The 22,154-nt window shown below is 40.2% G+C and overlaps 1 protein-coding gene across 2 annotated transcripts in view; it reads right to left on the bottom strand.

Annotated features, from left to right (window-relative positions):
- LOC124136946 (cys-loop ligand-gated ion channel-like) overlaps positions 1–9,976 on the bottom strand; it is a 50,635-nt gene extending 40,659 nt beyond the window's left edge. Inside the window, exons 1-2 of one of the 2 annotated variants that reach the window (XM_046503028.2) lie at positions 9,903–9,976; positions 939–1,067 (exon numbers count right to left, since the gene is read on the bottom strand). In XM_046503028.2, coding sequence (XP_046358984.1) covers positions 939–1,067; positions 9,903–9,935 — 162 coding nt within the window. In that variant the 5' untranslated portion in view covers positions 9,936–9,976. Of the gene's footprint in view, positions 1–938; positions 2,122–9,902 lie in introns of those variants that run through there. The other variant, XM_046503027.2, reaches the window with a different exon arrangement.
- Positions 9,977–22,154: the final 12,178 nt, after the last annotated feature.

Genomic DNA, 22,154 nt, shown 5'->3' with positions numbered 1-22,154 from the left:
CTAAATCAACGATGTTAACAATAATAACCATGATCACATATAGAGGAAATAAAAAGCCCTTCTAGAGTTTATGACAGTTTTTTAAATGGAATATTTTTGTTTCCTCGATGTTGGGATTTAAACACCATTTTTACTCCTGTATTTTCTATTTGCGGCCATCAAGTCAATAGCTGCTAAAACAGAGGCCATTGTACGATTCCGACAATTTCACAAGCATGTGTTAATGCATCACTATCAAATAGAGATGATACCAGATATTCGCCAAAGGGTAAGTCTATCCTATCCCTCCAGTGACACACGTTACAAATACATGCAGAGACACGTGAAGTAACAGTATGTGTCAGATAAGCACGGAGACGCACAGGTTGTTATTGTCATTATTAGATAATCGTGCGGAGAAAACACTCTGGACACCTGGTAATACGGATTTTATTTTGTATAAGTGCTTTATGAATGATATTAAATGAATGATAATAAAATAATAAATGAGCCCAGAGAAGATCCGGGATAGAATAGGTTTTCAGCAACCCAAACTTGCCGTAAAAGGCAGCTATGCTTGTCGCAAGAGGCGACTAACGGGATCGGGTGGTCAAGCTCGCTGACTTGGTTGATGCATGTCATCGTATCCTAATTGGGGGTGGTCGGGTAGCCTCGTGGGTACAATGTGTGAAGCCAATTTCTGGTGTCCCCCGCCCTTATATTGCTGGAATATTGCTAAAAGCGGCGTAAAACCATACTCACTCACTCGTCGCCCAATTGCGTAGATCGATGCTCATGACATTAATCACTGGATTGTCTGATCCAGGCTTGATTATTTACAGACCGCCGTCATATAACTGGAATATTAGTGCGGCTTTAAACAACAAACAATTAATAAATAATGCACGGGCAACTTTTTTGGGTGAGTCGGCCACACTATGTCACAGCAAAATACTCACCCTCTCTGTTGAGTGATCAAGGGAGGGTTCACGCCATCTTGCCTGGATGAAAACATCTGCGGAGAATTGTTCCTTCATCGTGTCAATTTCGCCGATTTTGAGAAACACGACCCGGATGTAGACTTGAGGCTGCGGAATAGGAGGTGGACAATGATTATCCTCCCCTGTGTCCCACACTTCCGGGCATGCCTCGGGCCACTGCCCGGGGGCCACGGTGAATTCCGTATCTGGTGTGGTATCACGGTCCCCGTTAGGAAGCGTGTAAGAGGACTGACGTGTGTTGACATTGTTGCCTTCATCATCCATATTTGTGACTTACTCTTAGACCACTGAACTGAGCGTCAACAACAGATACTATTTGATACACTGACTGTGGAACCACTATGCAAGACCGTCAGGTTAATATGTTCAAGTGAAGACCGGCTCCATTATATATCTACAACAGTAGAAACACGATACCCCCATCTATCAAGCACATGCTTGTGTTTCATATTGGAGCATTTGCATTCCGGGAGACGATAAGCGACGTTGTGATAATCAAAGGTATTGAGAGACCCATGGTTGCATCTTCATATACTGTGACCTTTACTGAATTCGTACATTCCAAACCGATTTTACATCATCTCTGTTGGGCTTCTATATTAAGACACCATCGAAATATCAGTGATAGGCATGTTGAAAGTCATAAATCACGCACATATTATAAACAGAAAACATTAAAAGGCCACACTCCTGGAATTACAATCCTTTTTTCGGAGATGTCTGTTTCACAAGTTAACCAATATACCCATGGATGACATTGGGTTGGATGCACGTACAGACTACATGGCCCTCAAACACGGGACTCCTGCAGTAGGAAGCCATCCGAGGACGCGGAGAGGGAAGTGCTGCCGTCACGTCACGATTGTGAAGATGACTCGAGGTAGAGGAGAACATTAATATTTAATATCCCCCACGCTGATAATATTTCCACGAACCATAGCTCTTCAGTTTGAAACAAAAGGTCACAGCTTCATATTTGCATCCACAACCTGTTCCATTTTGTGTATCGACCAAAACACAGAAATAGCAACATTTTGTCCTCGAACTCGAATTTTGCGATGAGTAAAGGCGATGTCTCCCACTACCACAGTATTTCTGTTGGTCTCCAGCTATGTGTAGTTGCTAATGGATACGTCCTGGAAGCAGACCAGGTCTTTACATATAAGACAAACAAAGCCTCAGCATCCTTTGTTTTCTTGCCAAGTGGATTGTGTGGCGATGCGCGGCAGGGTACAACGGAGGAAGCAACAACGTACTTCTTAACTGAAAGGTTAAGCGTTAAACGCCATCGATTTGTTGGAAATCCTGTTGAGTTCTTCTTCTACAAGACTAACACGAAATTCCCGCTATCATAAATGTCAGTATGTTTAGCCATATTAATATTCTCGTGGGACATTAACAGTGACATAAGAGCTAGGTCTTCCATAATCAAATTGCAGATCAATATATATTTATTGTTCGGATATCGATAAAATATTTCTCTTATATTCGAGAAGGACACGAGTACCAATGGCACTAGCTGTGATAGTGAGATGTTTATCATTGAATCGGAATTTTGATGATTATTGGAATTTTGTTTCAAATGTGGCTGATATTCCAAATTTATAATCTTCCTGATAACGGGATACTGGTACTATAGTCCAATTCTTCTTATCAATTCAAAGTTATTCAGACGAAAATTTGGCATTAACCAATTACTTCTGATTTACAACTTAAAATGTCAAAAGACAATTGCCTCTTGGCGATACATCTTGTTCGAGGTGTGGTATTGTTGTTTTAATGTCATATTACCATGTATTGTGTTTTGTACCCTGTTATATCATGCCATTTAAGCTTAGTATACGCGAACGTCATGATGCCATATGAGTATACCTTAAGCTTGTTATGACGTCATGTCATTATGCCATATCAGTATACTGTGTTATTATGTAATGCCATTACGCCACATTCGCCCCCTGTTATTATGTTATGAACATATGTTTTGTCACCCTACACGTCAAATATAAGATGACATTATACCGTGTTATTAAACGCTGTCATTATGTCATATCATTATGCCTTGTTTGTTTATTTTGTCATTACGTCATGTTATCGTACCTTGTTATTTAGTCATGTGATTGCATTGTTTTATCATGTGATTGTAGGACGCGGTATTATACCTTTCAACCATACTTCTCTATCATGTCATACTGTTATTAGTGAGTGAGTGAGTGTGGATTTACGCCGCTTTTGCAATATTCCAGCAATGTCAAAGCGGGGGACACCAGAATTGGGCTACACAAATTGTACACATGTCGGGAATCGTACCCGGGTCTTCGGCGTGACGAGCGAACGCTTTAACCACAAGGCTACACGACCGCCCCATAAATTGTTATTTAGGAGCATGTTTCTTAGACCTCATTATGAACACGTGTCACCAACTCCTATCACACCTCCTTATTCGACCTTAAACGTTCTCTGTGCCTTGTGATTACACTTATTTTGTAACTTCTTCGTAACAAAACATAATGGTCTTCATATATACTACCCATCAAAAGTTTAGACTCACCAGTGTAAATGTAGCCACTCACTATACTCAACTGTTTCAAACCAGATAATGCCAAATATTCTAAACTTTTTACAGGTACTGTTAGCACATGAACTGTTGTGGCGTAAAACCAAATCTGTATCGGTGAAAAGATTAGAGTTTTTCGTTCATTAATTGATAAAACTCTGTGAAATGTCGCACATTTTTAAACAAAATTCGCACCAAAACGCAGGTGTTCACATGCACGATAATGCACGTGTTTTAGCAGCAATTTGACGCGGGATACTCGTGCAATTCATCTTTATAAGGATTGCAGTTGGCTCTTCTGAGTTAGTGGAGAAATTCTTCTTTGATGCAAGCATGGGTAGAGGGAGAAGTCTCCGTATTGAGCAACGACATCAAGCCTTGGCACTGCTACAAGATGGCAGATCACAACGGTTTGTTGCCAGACGTCTTGGCGTATCCCAATAGGCAGTTTCCAACCTCTGGGTACGCTTTCAACAGACCAACTCCGTCCAGGATCGACCCAGGTCGGGTAGGTCAAGGGTAACATCACAGCAAGATGACCGATGCGTCTTTTTGCTGTTTCTCAGGGGCAGACACATTACAGCCACAGCAGCCAATAATGCTTTCCAACAAGCTACAGGACGACGTGTATCTGTATCAACAATACGCCGCCGATTACGTCACTACGGACTGCGGGCACGTCGTCTAGCTGTAAGACCCCCTCTTACACCACGCCACCGTCAGAACAGACTGAATTGGGGAAATGGACATTTACGCTGGGGTCCCCGCAGATGGGCAAGGGTACTCTTCTCCGACGAATCAAGGTTCAATCTGCATTTCAACGATGGTCGGATCCCAGTCTACAGACGTCAGGGAGAGCGGTACGCTGACGTTGCTGTTGTGGAGCATGATCGATTTGGAGGTGGATCCGTTATCGTCTGGGGAGGTATCACCCTGACTGGAAGAACTGATTTACTGGTACAGGATGGAAATCTGACTGGCCAGAGATACAGGGACGAGATCATCATTCCTATTGTGCTTCCATTCTGAAGGGCCATGCCAGGTCACGCGGTTTTCAAAGATGATAATGCCAGGCCTCACAGAGCTCGCATCGTGTCAGCTTGCTTACAACAAAATGGGGTGAATCGAATGGATTAGCGAGCATTATCGCCCGATATGAACTCCACAGAGCATGTTTGGGATCTGCTGGGACGGCGTGTTTATGCCAGAGTTCCTCCCCCTGCTAACCTTCGCCAACTTCGCAATGCATTGTTTGAGGAGTGGCAAACATTCCCCAGCGGCAGATTGAACTGTTCTTTCGTGGTATGCAACGTCGATGCAATGTCTGTGTTAGAGCCAGGGGTGGTCATACCCGTTATTAAATTTTGCAATTTCACTTTTGTATGGTACTATCCAATACGGCATTCTGGTTCACTAATCATCAATGCACACGTCCTTGTGAACAAGGATATGAAGACCTAAATGAATGATTTTGTTATTTTTTATCGGTAGCTTTCACAAATACGATTTTCTTACGAGATATAGTGAGTGGTTTCAGTGAGTCTAAACTTTTGATGGGTAGTATATATGGATTAGAGGAGTGTTTTTCCGTATCATGAGTATCATTTTCTGTGATTTATAACGAGTACAAATTGTATGGTGCGAACCTATTGTATTATGCAAGTTATAACATAACTTCAGAAACCGCTCATGAATACAATGTTTAAGTGAACCACCCCCTTAACATCAAGCGCTAAATGGTTTGCAGCCATGCATGACTGCAGAAATACTCACACATGACCCCCCCCCCCCCCCCCCCCCCCCTGCCATATGAACTAAGTCTCCAGGGAACGTTAGTCGATAATTTCAGCAATCTCATGAAAATCAGATCTTAGTTCTCAATTCAAGATCTGAGGACATCCCATTACGGATCACATCAGAACGACCTTTCATCCCACCAATCAGACAGTCGCTTACAAGATCAGGAAAGTGACAATCAGAATGTGTTTTCTAATCATGTGTAACGACGATCGGCTGTGTCCGTCTTAGTTCGGCCATCTCCGGTTGAGTGGAACGCCTTCACGTGACTGGCAGCCAATTATAGAGATCACGTGGTGCATTCAAGGCTATAAGTTGTGACTGACACGGAGATTCAAGCCCTCCAAAACAAAAATACCAAAAAACGACCTAAATTAATAAACCAAATACTTAAAAGCTCCAACGACCTAACAAAAGCAGGCAAACAAATAACCTTCTTGTGGATCCCCGCCCACGTAGGAATTTACGGCAACGAAAGCGCCGATAAAGCAGCTAAATTATCTCTCAAAATACCAGAAATAAGCCTAAACCTACCCATCTCAAAATCAGAAATTAAAAGTGTTAACAAACAAAAAATAACCAAAAAATGGCATAATCAATATCAAAACTCAAATAGCCAAATCAAAAAAGTGCTCAGAAAACCACTAGCCAAACCTAAAATCCTACACCCCGCAAAAAAAATTGACAGATCAATTACAAAACTCCAAACAGGACACACTAACCTAAATAACCACCTAAAAAAACTTAAAAGGCACACCACAGGCAACTGCCCCCACTGCAAACAACCCGAAACCACAGAACACGCACTCATCCACTGCACCCACTACAAAACACACAGAACCACACTACAAACCACCCTCAATCTAAATAAGGTTCCTACTCTAGATGAAATACTAAACCCTCAAATTAAACTAGAAAACTTCAAGGCCATAGGCGTATTCCTAATCAAAACAGACCTAATTAAGCGCATCTAAAAACTAATTAATCTACCAATCCAAAATCCAATAAACATACAAACACCCACCTCACCCGGCTCCCTTAGTTCCCTCCCCCACCCACCTCGGCATTTATTCCAAATTTAAAAATTCCAAAAATTCAATATAATTAAGCAACCCCTAAAAGCCCCCTCTTGGGTTGCACACACCACTTTCACCCTTTTCGGAATACACTAAATGGTCTGGCCAGGCCCGTGTGCGAAATACGCTACAGTCGGAAAGCGCACGTTAAATCTTCTATATCAGTCAGGGATTCGGGGTTCGGCGTTTGGTTTTGAAAGAGTGTACACCCTTCAGGAGTTGACGTTGGACGCACGTGCAGGGCGGGCAACACGTGCTCTGTTACACGTGGTTGGGTGTTAGACGGTATTGAATAGAATTTATAGTCTAAATTCTTGGTGAGTTTTGATGTTGTAGAAATGTCACCTATTTTATAGTGATTAGTCTACAGTGCTCAGTGCTCACGTATGTAGGGAAACCCTCCTAGTTTTTCATATGGTTTCGCTAGTATATTATTGCAGATGAAATGTCTGAATTTTGAATATGTGGCTGATAAATCAAATTGTTTAAATGTTTTGAAGTCGTGTTCGCGTGCATGCTGTCGCATTTTCACACTCGAGAATTAGTGTGGTTGATTTTGTTGTTGTTGTAAAGTTCGGGTGAATAAATATTTTAGTTTAACCCTTGTTGTGCTATTTTTGTTGTGCTATATATATAATAACTTACAACTTTAAGATTAACGTTTTCCAAAGACTAGCAGTTCCTTCTCTACGAAATACAATCACATTTGTTTGTTTTTTTCAAATATGCTTCCTATCACATTTTATGACAAAACTGATCACCAATAATGAAACATGAATATAGACATGTAACTACATCATCTGCAGTTCGGGTTGTATACTCCCCATGGAGTTCAGAAGAGGTTTGAGGGCACACTGATCCATTGACCGGGGTAATAATGTAGTGTTTTGAGCATGCTTCAGGGTGTATATGCACATTGTTATAGATTTGTATCCTTGATGTTATTATTACACATACTGATCAGTTTATGTTTTCCGATAATAACATTATGGCATTAAGGTAACAAAAGTAATTCTGATAGTCGAGACTGGCTGTTCTCTGGCATTGACGTTTTATATTTGCATAGATATTTACTAAGGTGAACATATTATTTGTTGTTGAATATCTAGGTCTAAATACGGCTTGTGATTGTGTTATTTATCTGCATGTATTATTGATCTCAGTCGTATTTTTAAGAAGTTTGTAACAATTTAACATTTTCCCAGATTTTTTATTGGAAGAATGACAGTAGTTTGTGAAATATGCATCAAAATAAGGGCCACGGTATAGACATAGGAATAATAAACACTTCAAAGCTTTGTTGTTTTGTCATTATGCCATGATACACCATTACGGTCACCATATCAAGTCAGTATGCAGCTATATTCTCCCTTCAAATCCAGGTGTATAGCATGGCCTGTTTTCATGTCCAGGAGTTGCTAGAAGACACGTGGGACACATGGGTATTTCTATCTAGGAGGGGAAGCTCTGGCATCATCTCCTTAAGCATCCCAACTTCTCCAAGGTCGTCTGTGAATCACTGTAACCATATGACCCGTGGTGACTTACGTCTGTGAATCACTGTAACCATATGACCCGTGGTGACTTACGTCTATGTGTCACTGTAACCAGATAGCGCGTGAATATCCGTGATAGAATAGGTCTCCAGCAACCCAATACTTGCCGTGAAAGGCGTCTATGCTGGTCGTTAGAGGCAACTTACGGGATCGGGTGGTCAGACTCGCAGACTTGGTTGATGTATGACATCGTATCCCAATTGCTTGGATCGATGATAATGATGTTAATCACTGGATGGTCTGGTCCAGACTCGATTATTTACAGACCGCCGTCAAGTAGCTGGAATATTGGTTAGTGCGGCGCTGAACAACAAATAAACACACACTGTAACCATAAAACACTTAGTTACATTTGTGCATCACTGTAGCTGTGTAACCAGTGGTGACAGATGTGTATCACTGTAAACATATGACCAGTGGTGACTTACCGATGTGTATCAGTGTAACCATATGACCCGTGGTGGCGTATGTCTGTGTATCACTGTAACCATATGACGCGTGGTGGTGTATGTCTGTGTATCACTGTAACCATATGACCCGTGGTGGCGTGTCTGTGTATCACTGTAACCATATGACCCCTGGTGGCGTATGTCTGTGTATCAGTGTAACCATATGACCCGTGGTGGCGTGTCTGTGTATCACTGTAACCATATGACCCGTGGTGGCGTATGTCTGTGTATCACTGTAACCATATGACGCGTGGTGGCGTATGTCTATCACTGTAACCATATGACCCGTGGTGGCGTATGTCTGTGTATCACTGTAACCATATGACCCGTGGTGGCGTATGTCTGTATCACTGTAACCATATGACCCGTGGTGGCGTATGTCTGTGTATCAGTGTAACCATATGACCCGTGGTGGCGTATGTCTGTGTATCACTGTAACCATATGACGCGTGGTGGCGTATGTCTATCACTGTAACCATATGACCCGTGGTGGCGTATGTCTGTGTATCACTGTAACCATATGACCCGTGGTGGCGTATGTCTGTGTATCAGTGTAACCATATGACCCGTGGTGGCGTATGTCTGTATCACTGTAACCATATGACCCGTGGTGGCGTATGTCTGTGTATCAGTGTAACCATATGACCCGTGGTGGCGTATGTCTGTATCACTGTAACCATATGACCCGTGGTGGCGTATGTCTGTGTATCAGTGTAACCATATGACCCGTGGTGGCGTATGTCTGTGTATCAGTGTAACCATATGACCCGTGGTGGCGTATGTCTGTGTATCACTGTAACCATATGACCGGTGGTGGCGTGTCTGTCTATCACTGTAACTGTATGACCCGTGGTGGTGTATGTCTATCACTGTAACTGTATGACCCGTGGTGGTGTATGTCTATCACTGTAACCATATGACCCGTGGTGGCGTATGTCTGTGTATCAGTGTAACCATATGACCCGTGGTGGCGTATGTCTGTGTATCAGTGTAACCATATGACCCGTGGTGGCGTATGTCTGTGTATCACTGTAACCATATGACCGGTGGTGGCGTGTCTGTCTATCACTGTAACTGTATGACCCGTGGTGGTGTATGTCTATCACTGTAACTGTATGACCCGTGGTGGTGTATGTCTATCACTGTAACTGTATGACCCGTGGTGGAGTATGTCTGTGTATCACTGTAACCATATGACCCGTGGTGGCGTATGTCTGTGTATCACTGTAACCATATGACCCGTGGTGGCGTATGTCTGTGTATCACTGTAACCATATGACGCGTGGTGGCGTATGTCTGTGTATCACTGTAACTGTATGACCCGTGGTGGTATACATCTGTGTATATTCAATTCTTAAGTGCCTATATAGCATTACTTTCTGATACCCCTTAGATGAGAGAGTTAACGAAATAAAGTCGAATGAACAGCGTTAATAGTTTGCTTTCTATAATTTCTGTAACCTGGATCATCTCAAGAAAACAAAACGTACCTTTTCTATCCTTGGGATCAGGAGCGACTCCATGTCACAAACATAAAACCATTTTACTTCATATATTGCTTTCAGATCCACCTTTCTATAGCCATAGACCTCTGTCACCTCTGGTCATTGGTGAACAGAGCAATGGCCAATATCCCGACAGCTGTAGGCAAACACTGCAGTGAAGTAAAGGTGTTCTTTAGGTTGGAGTCAACACCCTTTGACAGCTTTAGCTTTCAGCTCTTTGTCCTCGATTCAACCAGTGACACAGTCTATATCGGGAGACGTTCTATACCTTTACTCTCACCAAAGGTCGTTCCATTGTGGGAACGTGTGTCAATGTGATCGTGGTTTTGGTTAAATGAAATTATTTTTTTTAATAATGGTTAGATTGTCATATATTAGAAGAGTAGCACATATACACGTTTGCATGTTTGCAATAAGGGTTGAGGACGGAATGGACTGGAAGGACATGAGTGAGTTGGGTTTAACGCCGCTTTTAACACGCTTTTTCCAGTTATATCACGGCGTGTCAGCTTAATGTGGGAGGAAAGCCCGAAGTGATGGAGGTCTCAGACGTTTACCACTTCTGTGAAACCCACGAGTATGGGTATGGTGCTGATAAACCTAGAACCATAATCGGAGCGAACCGGGATTCGAACCCATATAGGTTTCTGCCTCGCCCAAGGGACATAACTCTGCACAGCGAATCGCGGCGCCTTAGACGACCCCCCCCCCCCGTGCCCCCCGTGCCCCCCGAAGGAAAGAATGAAGATCAGGAAAGACACATGTTTCCTGAAGATCGTAAACATTGTCTATAATGTGTTTATCTGGTCTTTTTTTCAGTACTGACAAGATTGTACAGTTGTTTGGTGACCCAAACTTCAGTCGCCTTCTGTCACTAAACACCGGGATGAAGCTGAGCTGTTGTTGTTTTTTTGTTTTTTTTGTGGTTGTTTAACGCCGCACTCAGCAATATTCCAGCTGTAAATAATCAAGCCTGGACTACAAAATCCAGTGATTGACATCATGAGCATCGATCCACGCAATTGGGATACGATGACATGCATCAACCAAGTCAGCGGGCCTGACCACTCGATCCCCTTTGTCGCCTCTAACGACAAGCATAGTCGCCTTTTCCGGCAAGCGTGGGTTGCTGAAGACCTATTCTACCCCGGATCTTCACGGATCCTGAGATGTTGTGAGAAGCAGCTTAACGCCAAGCACAAACACTCACTCACTCCTACACCAAACGGACGACTTGTGGAACCAATAACCTTTCAAAATAATGGAAATCCTTCACAAAGCGGAATCTTCAAGGATGAGCGTTTTCCGTGTGTACCAATGTGAAATTGGAGGAAATCCGATCAGTACCTGGTGTGACCACTGTGTGCTGTTATCACTGTTCTACACCTCCTTGGCACAGACTGAATACGTCTTCAGATTATGTCCAGTGGAACTCTCCTCCATTCTTCCAGCAACGCAAGTTGTGCAACTGTCGTGGGCGTATGTTGACGTTGACGTTGACGTTGACGTTCACGTCTACCGAGTTCATTGCTATCGGTTTCAGATCCAGAGATCTGGAAGGCCATGGCAAGACACTGACATTTGAAATATGAAGAAAGTCAACAGTGACTGTGTGTGGTCGGTTGATAATCAGAAGAAAGTGATATTGAAGAATTTTGTCTATGTACCAAATTTGCTGTCAGATTGCCATGAACCACCACGAAGTGTAGGATATGGTTCCCGACGCCATCACACTTCCGCCACCGAATCTGTTGACCTGTTGAACGGATTGAGGTGGACACGTATTCTTCCATCTCGGCGTTGGAGAAGAAATCGTGATTCACCCCTGAACTAGACTCGCCGCTAGTTTCTCAGAGTCCATGCCTGTACGGTGTTGCTCCATCCATACGCTGTCGTCGATGCAAACGTCTCAATACATTGACAAATACCGGTTTTCTGGGTCAAATTCCAACCTCTCGCAGACAATTCCTGATTGTTCGATCCGATACCCTCCACAAACCAGGCACGTGTCCTGCAGTCTCGGTGGCAGTAGCACGTCGATAACGTAGGTGAAAGACCCGGATGTAGCGACCTTGTGCAGGGGTGGTGACTCTTGGTCTACCACTTCTCGAACGATCTTGGCTTGGTATACCGATCCCATAAACGAGATATGGTGGTCTGGTGTACGTTGAAAAGACGTCCTATAGTGATCTTGCGATGGGCAGCATTCAGTCTCGGCATTTTACCACTTCTAATAGGTCAACCAATGTATGACAAAATATTGACTGACGTTAGACCTTTTATAGTCATTGTCACATGATTGTCACAATTTGCACGTGCATTCTTCAATGATATTTTCGGGAAGTCTTATAAACAAATCTGTGTGTTAAGCTACGAAAGTTTAAAAATGTTGTGTTTGTGCACTGCACAAGTAAACGAACATGTGACTAACGTCGTACAATCCAAAAAAATGAATTTGTAGGGAATGTTTCATAAATAAATAAAATCAACATTTCATCATCTCCTATGCGTTTCTTTTTTTGAAGAGTGTTTCGGAATCATACAAAGGACTCTTTCAGAAGATATTTCTTTGGATTGTGGAAATGGTTTTGTAGCTTTAACTCAGATAATCCCGATGTTTATGACTGTCCCATCCTTGTCTCAGCGCAGAATCTCAACACAGCTGATACCATATTCACGTGAGCGTTGTACGCTTGCAGTTTAAGTTGTGCGGTGTAATCTGTGTTCAAGCGTTGAAAATTTGAACTTATCATATTTTTTTCATTAGTCTTTTGTCATCTTTTCATTATTTCACTCTTGCTTTATACAAAAGAACATACCATCATTTAAACCTTAAGGGCTAATGTCAACACGGCGCACTGTGATCTTTTCAAAATGCACTTTCACGCAGGTTCAAAGGTCACCCTGTTTGGTGTTCAGCTTCGATGATGGGATACAAGCTACGAGGGGGGTTCAATAAGTTTTGCAACTTCAATATAAGACCAAGTCGCAGAATATCTTTTGCACTTTTATCTTTCAATATAATCTCTATTCACCTCAAAACACTTTCAACAGGAAATAGTCACTGGGAGCCAAGTCTGGGCTGTAGGGTGGGTGATTTAACTGTACAGCCCAGACTTAGCCCCCGGTGACTATTTCCTGTTCCGGCAAATGAAATCTGCCCTACGTGGAAGACGTTTCCAGGATGACGAGGACATAAAGGCTGCCACGGAGGCGTGGTTAGAGGGCCAATCTGCGGATTTCTATAAAAGTGGTATGAAAAGCTTGAAGGACAAATGGAATAAGTGAATTGAGATTAATGGAGATTATATTGAAAAATAAAAGCGCAAAAGATATTCTGCGACTTGTACTTATTTTGAAGTTGCAAAACGTATTGAACGCCCCTCGTACTTTCCGGATACATAATCTGTCGCATTCTTGTGTGTAGTCAGCCTGTCATATGTTTAAAGAGATATTGCATATTTAAGCAGGACAGGTTATACTTTAGAATGAATTTAATACAAACCGCGGAATAATTTATATTTTTAGATTAAATCATGCCCCACAAATCATCGTCTGAAAATGCCAGATAAGCGTGCTCTTTGTAAATCACAGTTAGTTTGCATGATAAATTCATGAATACATTAGCTTTTTATATATATCCTCTGTACGTGTGGGTAGGGCTTTGATATTTCAGTGATCTGACACAGGACCAAAAGCCGGATTTTACATCATTGAAACAAACGCACACACATTTGGAAATGCAAGGTATGACCGGATTTGCGTATGTTTCAAACGTTTATTTCATATGACGCTACACCCTGAAACATATGATCATCGTGTACACAACTAGCATTGTCCTTCATGAATGCTATGAGTGGATCAGTAAATGGACACTTCCAAGAATGAATTCAAAAAGTGATACCCCAGTAACTACGTGATCATTGAGTGTTTTTGAGTGATCATTGACTCCTCTCTGAGTTTACTTGGGTTTGAAATATTGACATTTTCTAAAGTGGGGAAACATTTGTAAATTTGCAATTTTTCAAATGTTTTCCTGTCTGAGGAAGTATTGTATCATTCCGGATGTCAAGGGCATGTATTTGAATAGTTGTTATATGCTCATATTACCGGTACTAAAACAAGGTGGTCATATGTTTCCAACATTTCAAATATTAGGTACACGTTCCTTTATTTTCACATATGCTATTACCTTTGCCAGAAAAAGGCTCATATGACCTAATTTTGGCCTTATCAGTATCAAAGAAACTATCAAGTTATTCCCTCTTTAAAAACAGCTTCTGTGGAGAGCAATTCTTGTGACACTAAAAACATTTCGAATTGTACTTGCAAGATTCAGATGTGGTTGACACGAACTCTTTATCGAGACGGGAAGATATATGGAGATCGTGAGAGAACACAGAATTTGTCAGTTTTGTGATTTAAACACTGTAGAAAGTGAATACCATTTCTTACTCCTTTGTCCGTTGTGTGCTCAGAAAACAAATCATCGATAAATATTATATCCGTTATCCAAATCTACAGAAATTTGTTACATTAATGTCAAGTAAGAATGTAGTAATAACGAAAAAGCTGTCAATGTACATATTGCATTCTATGAAGCTAAGAAGCTCAAAATGTGTTATCTTATAATTGTATATACACCCATTACTATATAACATGTACTATAGGGCCTCTCAGTTTTATGAATAAACACATATACGACCTCATTAACCTGATGACGCTCAGGGTCTGGCTAATCAAAACACTATTATGCCAGCTGACACATGCCCATAAGTTAATAATAATCTTGGACGCGACGTTAAACCCAATTTCACCTCACCTCTAATTTGCACGTGTTCGTGTGTTACACAACTTCGTTACAATAATAGAAGTTACATTAAGCGAGATGTTGCACATTTGTGCATTATTCACTGCAGTAGAATTCTTGTATGCAGAATGCTTGCATTCAGTCGGGAGAAAAGATCTACAAAACAATCGTTGTACGTTTGTAAAAGCTATGCTTGGTAATTATGCACAGTGTTTATATACTATTGGGTTAACTAATTTCCTCAAGCGTATTTGTACGCAAGGAACTCAAATGGGTTGTGGTGATTTACAAATGTGGATTGCGTATTTTATGCAAATACGCGGCTAATCTGGTGCTCTGGAGAAGTATGAATACATTATCTTCTTGTACAGACCCACCCCCTTCTTCTCCCACTTCCCCCACCCCTAGGATTATTGGAGGATATATCACACGGGCGCATAGCACATTCAAATATACATGCACATGCTCGCATTGTAGGTTAAATGATATTGTGCAAGGTCGGGATCTCTGAAAATTCTGGTGGTACAACATGTGATTTACACATCAGTGTATTTACTAGCACTGCATATCCAAGCAGGAGAAGTGAAATAAAAGAATTGATTTAATATCAAAGATAGTTTGGATGAAAAATTCAAATTTCGCAATATCGCAATATCGGAAGTTATAAACTTCCAATGACGTCATCCTATTGTTTTCCAGTCGGGTTAAATCTCATAAACTCAGTGTTCAATCTGACTTATTTAGATAATAGTTCCATAAGGCTTAAACATTCATCATACACTATAAAATCGATCAGATGTAGCATGGTGTTTTTTATTTATTAGTATCTTATTATTACCTCGCAAAATACTTATAATGGTCCAGTGTGGGTAATATGTTATATCACCGAGTTTTTAAAAGCACGAAGCAGATGGATAGATTGTCCAAGTACAAGACTGGAATGTTTATCCTGAAAGGAGTATTAGTTAATGTCTCAGGTGCTCAGTTTCAATCACAATTCCCTGATATCTTTAGAAAATATAGGTTCACAAACAACAAACCTTAAAACAGTACATGCTTGATTTTCCAATTTAATGCAATTCTGGCAAAACTATCTCAACTTTGCTATATGATGTGCCACAACAAGCTGTGATGTATCTGTTAGTGATCATCATGACAAACTTAGTAAGTTTGTTTCTTCTTGCCTGTATACTATCCTTGCAGAAACAAGTGCACAATTACCACAAGATCAAGGAAGGAATGCATCAAATAATCCATACAATCAGCGGGCATATGAACGTATTTGTGGTGAATTTGCTATTTCAACAAATGTAGATTGGCGTCAGCATGGAATTAACCATGGCCTAGGTATTCTGTTAAAGACGTCAGTGATAATATACTGAAAAGGGACATACTTCGACAGGCCATTGGTCTCTCAAGTAACGAGTGGAGAGATGATCGCATAGACTTGGTGGTGTTGCTTTCTCTGTCCAAAAGGCTGAACAACTACAAGATGCTGGAAATGCTTTGAAACATTCACTTTAAATACATTAGCAGGTTTTACTCATCCCAGTATAGATATAGAATACTAAACGAGCTCCCATGTAATACCAATTTTATGAAACGAGTGAATAGTTCTGGTATTTGACGAGCGAAAGCGAGTCAGATACCAGAACTATTCGCGAATGTTTTTGCTGATGGGAAAACCCTAAGTTGTATTGGTGAATATTGTGGTGTACATGTCATGGCAATAAGAAAAGGACATGTTAACTACACATGCTCTGTGTGGGGAATTGGAGTCAAGGGTACGTATTGTACGATTTCAGACTATGTTAGGAAGAGGGAGTACCTCAATGAGATGAGAGAAAAAGATTGAGTAGATTATTATTTTCATGAGTCAATTGTTTTTTTTGATAATTAACCCCCCCCCCAAAAAAAAAACAACAACAAAAAAACAACATTTAGAGACTAGTTCACATGTCATACTGTAGATTGACTACTTTCAGAGATCTAACAGCTTTGTCAAAAGAGCGCGGCCAAAGAGGATATTCTCGAATGAGTAAAGCTGAACTGATTGCTTTACTGGATGATAATCAACCAATTTATGATAATGTTGTTGATAACAAGAAACCAGTTTTTATGCAGCTGTTGATAATGTTGATCTAAACAAGTTAAGATTTGTTCCCTCAGATCATGCTGTAGGTAATATCTAAGAGGTTGGAAGATGGATGTGAATTCAAACATGGATGTTAATTATGATGAACCCATCATGTCGAGCAAAATTAATGACTAGAGTTAGATGATTTGAAAAGTATGAAATATCAGTTAACAGTTAAAATTTCATACAACGGACCCTTCCAACCATAATCGCGAATCTTACAGTATGTTATCAGTGCATTGTTGTTTTCACAGTCGCGATTTTGGAAAACGAAATAATTTTAGAGTAATTGTGCTTAGCGTTGTATCTTGGACAGCTCGGCACAGAACAATACAATAGCTAGGCTGCGCATCTGAGAAGATAGAACCACACACCTACATACACCATACATACAACGCGTCTAATAAAGTCTTATGACGTCATTCCTTTATCAATTGGCACCAATGACGTCATATTGCAAGGGCATAAGCCATGGTGTGTTTATTATGGAAATAGATCTCTCTGTAAATGTGAAAAATATGAACCGATTTTATGAATAAAATAAATTTGATACGTGTGATATTTTAATTGTTTTGCCTCCGAAACTACTAGGTAAATACTTTTCATGATGAAAAAGTACAAGAAAAATAGGTTTATTTTCGTGTGAACTTGCCCTTTAAGTAAAAATAACACAGATAAGTCCATCATTAGATACATCATTTCAGCAGATACAAGATACATCATTTCAGCAGATACAAGATACATCATTTCAGCAGATACAAGATACATCATTTCAGCAGATACAAGAAACAGTAGAGTGATGGACTAATGCAGAGGTTCAGATTGGGTTGCGGATAGAATAGATAAATTATATTTAGATATTGTAAATTATATGCCTTTGAAAGGTGGATTTTATATAGATTTACCCCCATATAAGAAAACACAAGCCATAAGTAACGTTAAAAATAATCATGATAACTGTTTAAGATGGGCATTAAGATCTGCTTTATATACTGTAGATTCTAAAGAAAGACATCCAGGGAGGCTTCGACTATCACCAAAATGATGGACTTTGAAGGTACAGATGCACCTACACCAATCTCACAAATTATTTATGTAGAAAAGCAAAATAATTTAGACATAAATGATTTCGGTCATTTTAAAGGAACTGTTGTACACAAGATAAGCTCCATGTTGAAAACGATGATAGATATCATTATACATGGATAAAGAGTTTAAGCAGGATATTATATAGCTACACAAAACTTAAGTAATAGAAATATATCCGTTAAAGATGTCTACATTGATACTGTAGACAAGATCTTGTAGAAGCACATAAAGAAGACTGAAGAGGTGTTGATCATGGTCGATATGCCCAAAGAGGGCGAAATTGCATTAAAATTTGATCGTTATTGTAACACAATGCCAGTACCATACATAATTTAGGCGGACTGTGAAGCTCATATTACACAGATTGAAATAAAGCGACAAAACCCTTTCCATATCCAATACAAATCTCTGCATAAAGCAGAGTCGATTGGGTGATTCTGACTATATCATTGGCATGTGTTTATGAATCACTGTCAAAGAGTAATGATACCAAGGTGAGCGTATCCTGCCCCACTGGTTGCATTCATCACAAACACATGCAAAGACAAGTCAATTGTTCACCTGAATAAACACGGGAACATATGGTACAAGTCAATATACTGAACACAATACTGAACACAATACTGAACACAATACTGAACACAATACTGAATACAGTTTTACATACAAAACTCGAGAACATGAGTGAGTGAGTGAGTATGGTTTTACGCCGCTTTTAGCAATAATCCAGCAATATCACGGCGGGGGACACCAGAAATGGGCTTCACACATTGTACCCATGTCGGGAATCGAACCTGGGTCTTTGGCGTGACGAGCGAACGCTTTAACCACTAGGCTACCCGACCGCCCCCGAGAACATGAGGCTTGTTGGTTTGGATATATAGCTGTAAGGTGTGATGGTGTAACAAATGCTCGTGTGATTTACAGAGGTCCTGATGCAGCAGAAATGTTCCTGGAATCTCTACAAAATGAAGGGAGAACCATCAGGGAAAATGTATGCATAAGCAATCCACGTGTATGACAAAGGATGGAACTATCAGGGAAAATGTATGCATAAGCAATCCACGTGTATGACAAAGGGTGGTTGGAGAGTCTATAGGAAGGCAACAAGTTGTCGTGTTTGTAATAAACCCCTGAATGGGATTCTGTAAAAGATTTTTTTCACATCACAGGTAAATATAGACGAGCTGCACATAATGAGTGTAACTTAAAACTTATGATATAAACCCTAACAATACCAATCCCCGTTGCATTTCATAATCTTAGAGGATATGATTCTCATCTCATCATGCAAGCTATCTCAAAGACTGATAGCTGTTTACTAATGACATGTATTTCTAACAATATGGAAAGATATATATCATTCTCTTTCACTAAAACTATACATTATACAGACAAGGGTGGGAAAGCAAGAACAAAACAAAGTAATTCATTGACAGCGTACAGTTTCTGTTATCTTCTCTGGCAGTTTAGCTAATGCAAACGATCCTGACGACTTTTCTGTAACAAATCAGTTTACATTATTAGATTACTTGACATGTGTTGCTGAGAAAGGTTTATATATCCTTACGAATACATGGATGATTGGTCTAGATTTGATGAAACTAAATCACCACCTGTTGAATCATTTTATAATAACTTAGCATAATCTAAAATAACTGATGCAGATTATAAACAGGCTAATGTGTGGGATAAATTAGGTTGCGAGAATTTTAGGTGATTATCATGATCTTTACTTAAAAAACTGATGTATTGAGGTATTTATAAAGACCTGTTTAAATATGGTTTGGATCCACCATGGTACTATTCCAGTGCCGTAATTTCGTGGGATGCATTGTTGAAGAAGACTAATGTAGAACTAAAACTACTTTGCTGATTATGTTATGCACTTGTTTATTGAGAAAGTATTAAAAGGTGGTATATCGATGGCAACGAAAGATATTCAAAGGAGTGAGTGAGTTTGGTTTAACGCCGCTTTTAACAGTATTCCAATTACATCACGGCGTGTCAGCTTAATGCGGGAGGAAAGCACGAAGGGTGCAGGTCTCAGACGTTTACCACTTCGGTGAAACCCAAGAGCACGGGTATGGTGCTGACAGACCTAGAAACATAATCGGCGCGAACCGGGATTCGAACCCACAATCATAGGTTTCTGTCGTGGCCAAGGGACGCAACTCTGCATAGCGAATCGCGGCGCCTTAGACGACTGGGCGGCGGCGTTAAACCCAACTCACTCACTTGACTTGTCAAAACACTTAATATACGACTTTTATTACAATGAACTAAAGAGGCAATATGGTGATAGATGTGAGGTGTTACAAACTGATGCAGACTCTTTTTAAATGGAAATACAAACTGATGATGATATAAAGATATGACAGATAACACTGATGTAAAATTCGAAATATATTATCTGAAAGTTTCATCTTTCTGGACATGAAATTTACACTATCACTCAAGAAAAGAACGCGTACATGCTATTGAAGTGGACGTAAAATATTCTCTTGCCTCTACCTTCGAGATGTAAAGTGAAGAGCAAAAGAAACTACCTCTCAGTTGATTTGATCTTATCAACGATTTCAAATTGAAAAGATCTTAAGGTATTATATTAAAAAAAGAACAGTACTGAAAGACATACAGCCTGATTTGCTCATGGCGGGGTTCAAGAGATTTATGTAAGTCCTCTTTTCTCGTCCCATTATACATGTATAAAGCCCAAGAATGTCATTTATTTGCAGAACGCATTAAATTTGTACAAAATCAATTACTTAGCAGTATTTTCTTTTTTTGCTATAACAAATCAGATAAATTATACAACCTCAGTAATCAGGCAGCGGTAATCAGAGTGAAGGATTATGTTTAATGTCGCTTCTAGTATTTAAATTATACAACGTGCTTCCTGTGTAATGTGCAGAATGGATACACCAACGTGATCTTTGACGTAAGTATTTATCAAAGTGGTGATTCACTGCGATTAAAACACACCTGCGTCGTTCTGTTTAAACGCTCCATTACGTTTCAGGAATGGAGAGCTGTTCGTCAATTATATTTTATCTTGAATCAACATTTCAATTATTTACACTTGCAACAGACGGAACTACATGTAGGGGTGTCATTCGAGTTACACTCCAGCGATGCCCTGGTAGAGCTCCGGTAACTCACCAGTTACATAGGGGTGTCATTTACATTAATAAGAGAACTAAATATATATTTTTTGCAGGTTGTTTGTAAACTTAGATTCCTCGGAAAATAATCACAACTATATGGGGGATCGTATATCACAAATTACGTACGCACATACAGATTTCGAAATTTGTGAAAGAAAATTCTTAGTCCAACATATATTACAATATGTGTCTTTGATGTTGTATATACCGACACATTTCGAAAACTCAAGTCGTGTAATATTTGGCGTAATATCCCCAAACTCAAATGAAGTTGTTCTGTGCATGAGATATCAGACAACAATGTCGCCACAACAGAATCTGGGGTGGTACAATGACACGCCATCAGCCAAGTCGCCGTGCTTGACCAATTGCAACCGATACATTGTCACCTCTCACTGCAAGCTGGAGCTCACGTCTAACTCGGAATCACCACGGGGTTTGAATATTACATTGTGGAAATTATTATTAAACCAAAACCCACCTTCTTTTCGTCATTTTATTAAACATCTAAGTTTATAATCTTAATTTGCAAGCACAACATTTGAATAAATGAGTTGAATTGGTTGATAAATGTGTTCTTTGACAAAATACATGTTTTTGTCGATAAACTTTGATGCTGGTAGAACAGGAGTTATCGTTCTTGTTTGAAGCAGCATCTTATGTTCATGCCTATGCATTCCTTCGAGGGACACCAGTCTCCATTAGGCTTGTGCCAGAATGGCGTGAGTTGGTCACGAAGAATTCAGATGGCATTCAACACCGAGTGTGTCCGCCATTAGCGTTAACTGTTACACATCATGTAACACATTTTACTATTCGTGTTTCTGTTGTCGTACATCATATAAAATCCCGTTGTCTATGATTCTTGTTCTGTGTATAATGTTTTGTTGATACCAATTTAGAGGGAAGAATTTGGAATAAAGACGGACTGTTATAAATGAAAACCACTCTCCTTTATGTCAGGGACCCATTTAGGAGGTTAACGCAGTGTTGAACAGTATTCCAGTCATATCACGGCGTGTCAGCTTGATGTG

The sequence above is a fragment of the Haliotis rufescens genome, unplaced genomic scaffold (genome assembly GCF_023055435.1).
Source record: "Haliotis rufescens isolate VD_foot unplaced genomic scaffold, xgHalRufe1.0.p SCAF_1, whole genome shotgun sequence".
NCBI classification, from domain to species: Eukaryota; Metazoa; Mollusca; class Gastropoda; order Lepetellida; family Haliotidae; genus Haliotis; species Haliotis rufescens.
The sequence above is the reverse complement of the archived record's forward strand: the minus strand, read 5'-3'. Positions and strand labels throughout refer to the sequence as shown.